Genomic DNA, 6019 nt, shown 5'->3' on the forward strand with positions numbered 1-6019 from the left:
CGAAAGGCATATGGAGGTTCTTAATAAGTCTAGCTTCCACCTGTATAATTGAGTGCTTGCTCCCGTGAAATAAGTTGGTGCATATTTCTATATAGAAATAGGAAGTAGATATTCTCAATGTTTAATATTTGACCACCGCTATTTTTGGCACTTAACCCTAAATCTTGTTTCCAATATTTTAATTAAAGTTGACATAATTTTTGCCCTGATATATCAATCATGGTCCATTGAGTGTTCGACTTGACTTCCCAAGAAATACAAAGCAGCGAGCCCCTTAGTGAAAGGGAACTCCATGTTGATGCAAATAAAAGAAATTACCGTTGAAGGTTGAGACTGATCGTAGAAGGATCAACACGCGGACATGCAAATGTTGAAAACACAAAAGTCCGAGCTCCCACGTCTTTATAATTTATATTTTTTAAGAGAGAGGTCTCCATAATGTATCTATAGTTGGACATTTGACATGTAGTAATAATAATACTAATTGTAATCGTATTCATCAAATTGAAACCAAATTCCCCAGCTTTGTAGATATACAAATTATTGACATTATTTTTGGTCAGTGCATAATATATTTCTAAGCCTACCCCCGAAAATTTCTCCCTTTATATTTGTAGTTATGCAAGGAATACAATTATAATATTCAATTAAAAAAAAAAAAAAAAAACTCAAGACTCGTATATTTTCTATGATATCAATGGGACAAGTCGGCCAAGTTAAGCTCGTGCACCCACGTTTATTTTGGTGGCCAAAATCACACCAAATTAATAAATATAAATTCATCCCCTAAATCGTGTGCACCTGCTTCTCTACATCAACACCTATTTATATTTCTCTTTGTCCCACCTACTTCATTGTCTCACACATACAATATAGCCATGGCCTCCCTATCCCTTCTCTTACTATTGCTTTCATGTTCTCTAACACACATTGCTTCAATCTCAGAAGCAAATTACTCCCCCACTACTAATTCCTTGTCCACAAACAAAATTACTAATGTAATAGACGCATGTTGGCGCACCAAATCAAATTGGGCCTCAAACCGCGGTGCTTTAGCAGATTGTGCTGTAGGCTATGGCAAAGATGCAATAGGAGGGAAATATGGTGCAATATACGTAGTCACAACAGCTGAAGATGACCCTGTAAATCCAAAACCTGGCACACTTCGATATGGTGTTATCCAAACACAACCTCTTTGGATCATTTTTGCCAAGGACATGGTCATTACACTCAAGAATGAGCTCATTATGAATAGTTACAAGACCATAGATGGAAGAGGAGCTAAAGTTAAGATTGCATACGGGCCATGCATAACAGTGCAAGGTGTTAGCCATGTTATAATACATGGGATTAGTATTCATGATTGTAAGCCAGGGAAATCTGGACTTGTTAGGAGTAGTCCAACACATGTTGGACATCGTCGAGGCTCAGATGGAGATGCCATTTCCATATTTGCATCTTCATATGTTTGGGTTGACCATTGCTTTCTTTCCCATTGCACTGATGGCCTTATTGACATAATTCATGCTTCAACTGCCATCACAATCTCCAACAACTACTTCTCCCAGCATAATAAAGTATGGAGATAACATTTTCCTTTCACTATATTCGTTCACTTTTAAGATTTTGAGTCCTAAGGTCAATGGGTCTCACCTCCACGTACCTTAAGGTGGCCTAATTTCTGGGTCTCGACCCCAGTAGTTTCAGTTTCAAAAGGGGGAAAATCGTCAGGCAGCTAGTTATACTTAGGGTTAGCATTTTTTTTTCTTTTTTTCTGGAATCGTTTTTTATATGCATTTAAACGAGAGGGGGGTCCCAAATTTCGAACCCCGAACATCTTTATAAAAAAACACTAGAAAGTGTCAATTGATTTAAAATCATTGCCTCCTAGAATGTCTTAAATTTTGAACTCCGAACATCTTCATAAAAAAAAACACTAGAAAGTGTCAATTGATTTAAAAATCATTGCCTCCTAGAATGTCTTAGAATTTGATAAGAAACCTATCCATGCCTTAAAAAAACATATATTAGTACCACCATGAGCTCCATCATCAACTTAAGTTTACTTTCCAAATAGGTTTTATTTGGATTATATGTAACTAAATATTGATTGTGCTTGCAGGTGATGCTACTTGGACACAATGATAATTTCACTGCAGATAAAATTATGAGAATTACAATAGCCTTTAACCATTTTGGCGTTGGCCTTGTACAAAGGATGCCTAGGTGAGGGAGACTATTTTTATGATTTCCAAAAGTTAAAAGCAGTCACATTATTCTCATATCAATTATGTGAATATTGCAGGATCAGGTTTGGATATGCCCATGTAGCCAACAATAAATATGAAGAGTGGCGTATGTATGCTATTGGTGGCAGTTCTAATCCAACCATCTTCAGTGAAGGAAACTATTTTGTAGCAGCTTCTAATCTTCGCTTTTCAAACAGGTAACAAAATGAGCAAGATGTTCACTAAAACCTTTCGAAGCAACTAGCGAGTGAACTATTCAAAATGATATAGATGTGTTTAATTGCTTTAGATTTTCTTAGGGCATATCTCTTTCTTGTATGATAGGTTACCAAGAGAGAAGCAAGCAATGGATGGAAGAATTGGAAATGGAGGTCTTCAAAGGATGTATTTCTCAATGGTGCTTATTTTGTTCAATCTGGGTGGGGAAATTGCGATCCATACTACTCTCAAGCTCAATCATTTGTGGTTGCTAATGGATTAATGGTGCCTGCTCTGACTTCTAGTGCTGGTCCTTTGAAATGTGCATATGGTAAAGCTTGTTAATTTGGCAAAGTATTTTTGTTACAACCTTTTTCCTTCCTTCCTCCCTGAAGTAATATACAGGAAGCTTCATTGAAGCATGTAAAACATTTAGCACTCGAGAGTAATTGGAAGGGAACGTGTACCTGAAGGCTTGTAATCAATCATAAATATCATTTTGAGACTATCCAAAATAAGTTCCAAGTAATGGATGTAAAAACCTTTTACCAAATATATATATTTTGGTAAAAATTATTCACCACTTCGGGGTAGTGACCTCTCATCTCACATGGATGGAAAACTCTGTCACGAATTTATTTAAAGCAAACCATTATTATGTGAGAAAGGAATCAAATCTCCTCATCTATTTTATTGTTAAAGATTTTATAATTTGTACTTAGCAATGCTCATGGTATCGCGTCATTTAAGTTTGAAATTGATATGTTTCTAAATACAACTTTATATTTATAATATTTAATTTAAATTATGTTTTTTTTTTTTCAATATAAAAAGAAGACACTATTGTTCGTGAAGTATTGATTATATAGACATTGTGACAAAACCAAATGGATATCTGCCAGTACTCTGCTGATCCCTGCTATGCATTTGAATTGAAGGTTGATTGAAATTATTGTATGATATCAAGCAAAAGATAGATTTGCACCTTGCCTCCTCTTTTGACAGATCTTCATTAAATCTTTCACTTTTGAGTCAACATATATATTAATTATGAAGGATGCATAAGAAAAAGAGGCAAGCTAGTAACTGTAAAATTAAAGCAAAATCAAGTGCTCTCTTAATTATTTAATATAGACAAAGAAACAGAAGCCATCAAAACAGACATGTTAAAAGTGTAAAAAGCAATCAAAAATTTAAGAAATGAAAAGAAAGGCATTTGGTTAAATTCGAATGTCTTCTGAAAAGCCTGTTCTCGTTGCTTCGAACCCCACACTTACTGGTGCCTGGCTCTCACTTTCTTCAAGTACCATACTCCACCTACAACTCCTAGGCCTCAGCAGCTGAAACTGCAGTTACTGTCCCAGCACAAGTTGTTCATGAACAAGTTTTACTAGTTGAGCTTGTTTGATAAGAAAATAAATCAATTTTTAACATATAATTGAATTTGTTAATGATCTGAACTCAACTTATGTTCAAAATAAAATTAAATGAATATTCCTAAATTTTTAATACTGACTTGTTCTTTTTTACATTCCTACAAAATATATGTGTGCCTCTAGCACATACAAAGAAACTACACTATAGATACATGCACGCCTTCGGTACATACATAGCAACCATACTCTTACTTGTCCCGTATATAATATAAGTGTTGTAAAGTTGTAATTTACAACTATTTTATGTTGGTTTTAATTCTGTGCCAAATTTGATTGTAAATTTCTTCAATCATATTTTCCTGTATTTATGTGGGTTTCTAATTGTAAGGGATGAGTGTGAGAGAGTGTGAAGACTCAAGTTTTAAAAGATGAACAAGTAGATTTCGCGAGTGTCTCATGAGAAACTTACCCGCGAAAGAGCCACTGTAGAGCATATGACTGAAAGATGAAGAGTCATGCCAGCCAGGAGATTTTCACAAGTGTCTCGTGGGTAAGGCCAATCGCGAAATACTCATGAAACATTCTGTTTGGCAAAAAGTTGTGTTTTGCTTTATCAAGTCTTTACCATATATATATATCCTCATTACCCACAAATAGTAATGAGTACTTTTCAGAGAGAAAACATTAAAAAATACACTTGAGAGTTAGAGATTGCTATACCCACAATCATCTACACATTTTTTTTTGTGTTTTCTTCAACTCCTACCTCTCCATCTCTAAATCTTTAAGAGGTTGACAGCCCAAACACTTACCACACCCTTTCAGAGTGTAAAGTGAGATTTTGGTACTGTTGGGAAGTATTGGAAGGAGCCATTCATTGGCGAATGCAATTAGGTTGAATTGCGGATCCGGAAAGTTAAAGAAGACAAAATTCGAAAAGCCAATTGGTAACAGGAGCTTGGAGGGCTCAAGTACATAGGGTAGACTTGGCTTGGAAGTCTTTTGTTATTTATATACTCCAACTTTATTTTCTAGTGAATCGATTTCGCTTGCAGGGTTGCGGAAAGGTTTTTCGCCAAGTTCTTCGTTTCCTCTTGAATAACACGTCTCGGTGTTATTTTGTGTTTGCATCTCTCTTCCCTACTTTTTAAGCTTTCTTATTATTTTGATAATTGATGAATATGACTTAAGGTGTTATCGGTTTTTGCACTCATTTACTCTTATTTCGCATCTAGCTTAAGTTAGAGTAAAAGCAATCTAGCCGTAATTTTTATTTGGGGGTCTGAGCAAGCTCTTGTGTATTTACAAAATTCGAGCTTTCAATTGGTATCAGAGCAGGTACACTTACCGAATTTCATTATTCTAGTGTGATCCTAGACCTAGTGAGATGGATAAACTCAATCCCTCAATGCTCCTTCATTCTTTTATGGGAGTAACTATGCTTTTTGGAAATTATGTATGCGTGCTTTTCTTTGTGCCATTGATGAGATGGTGTGGGATTCTTTGAGAATGGTATGTAAACCCACTACTGCCAAATCCGAATGGATAAGGCTGCTCTTCTTTGGCAAACACCAATAGCAAAGCTATTAATGTTATTATGTGGTGTTTCTACTGATGAGTTTCACAAGATTTCGCTTGTGAAAACTGCTAAAGAGGGTGGACTATTCTTGAGACAACCTACGAAGGTACCAAGAAGGTTAAGGATACTAAGCTTCAAATGCTCACTACTCAATTTGAAGAAGTAAAGATAAGCGACGATAAGTCATTTGATTCCTTTTATGGGAGACTTAACGAGATAGTGATTGCCAAGCTCAATCTTGGGGAGAAGACAAAAGATGCCAGGGTGGTGAGAAAGATCTCGAGATCCTTACCCGAAAGCTTCCGGGCAAAGGTTACAGCCATAGAGGAGAGTAAAGATTTGGATGAGATAAAGATTCAAGAACTNTCTGTTTTCTTCATTCCTATGTTATATACTCCCATCTCCCCCTGTTTCCATCGCACACGTGTAGTTCTTATCCTGGGAGCTCCTTTCTGTCCCATCCAGTACCTACCGGAACCTTCAGCTTAGTGGCCATAAAGCTGCTTAGTTACTGTTCAGGTATCACCTCCACATTAATGCGGCCAGACTGTTAGCTGGAAAGCATTTAATGTGGAGGTGATGGCCTCAAAAGATATTTGCTACCTTCCCCGACGCCT

At 36.3% G+C, this 6019-nt stretch overlaps 1 protein-coding gene across 1 annotated transcript; it reads left to right on the forward strand.

Moving 5' to 3' along the window:
* The first annotated feature begins 859 nt into the window (after positions 1-859).
* LOC112004004 (putative pectate lyase 2) lies at positions 860-3108 on the forward strand. The gene is given in 4 exon segments (XM_065778330.1): positions 860-1577; positions 2123-2226; positions 2306-2465; positions 2574-3108. Coding segments are annotated over 4 exon segments (1182 nt in total). The 5' UTR covers positions 860-878; the 3' UTR covers positions 2793-3108.
* The last annotated feature ends 2911 nt before the right edge of the window (positions 3109-6019 follow it).

Source organism: Quercus suber, unplaced genomic scaffold (genome assembly GCF_002906115.3).
Source record: "Quercus suber isolate HL8 unplaced genomic scaffold, Cork oak 2.0 scaffold_10, whole genome shotgun sequence".
NCBI classification, from domain to species: domain Eukaryota; kingdom Viridiplantae; phylum Streptophyta; class Magnoliopsida; order Fagales; family Fagaceae; genus Quercus; species Quercus suber.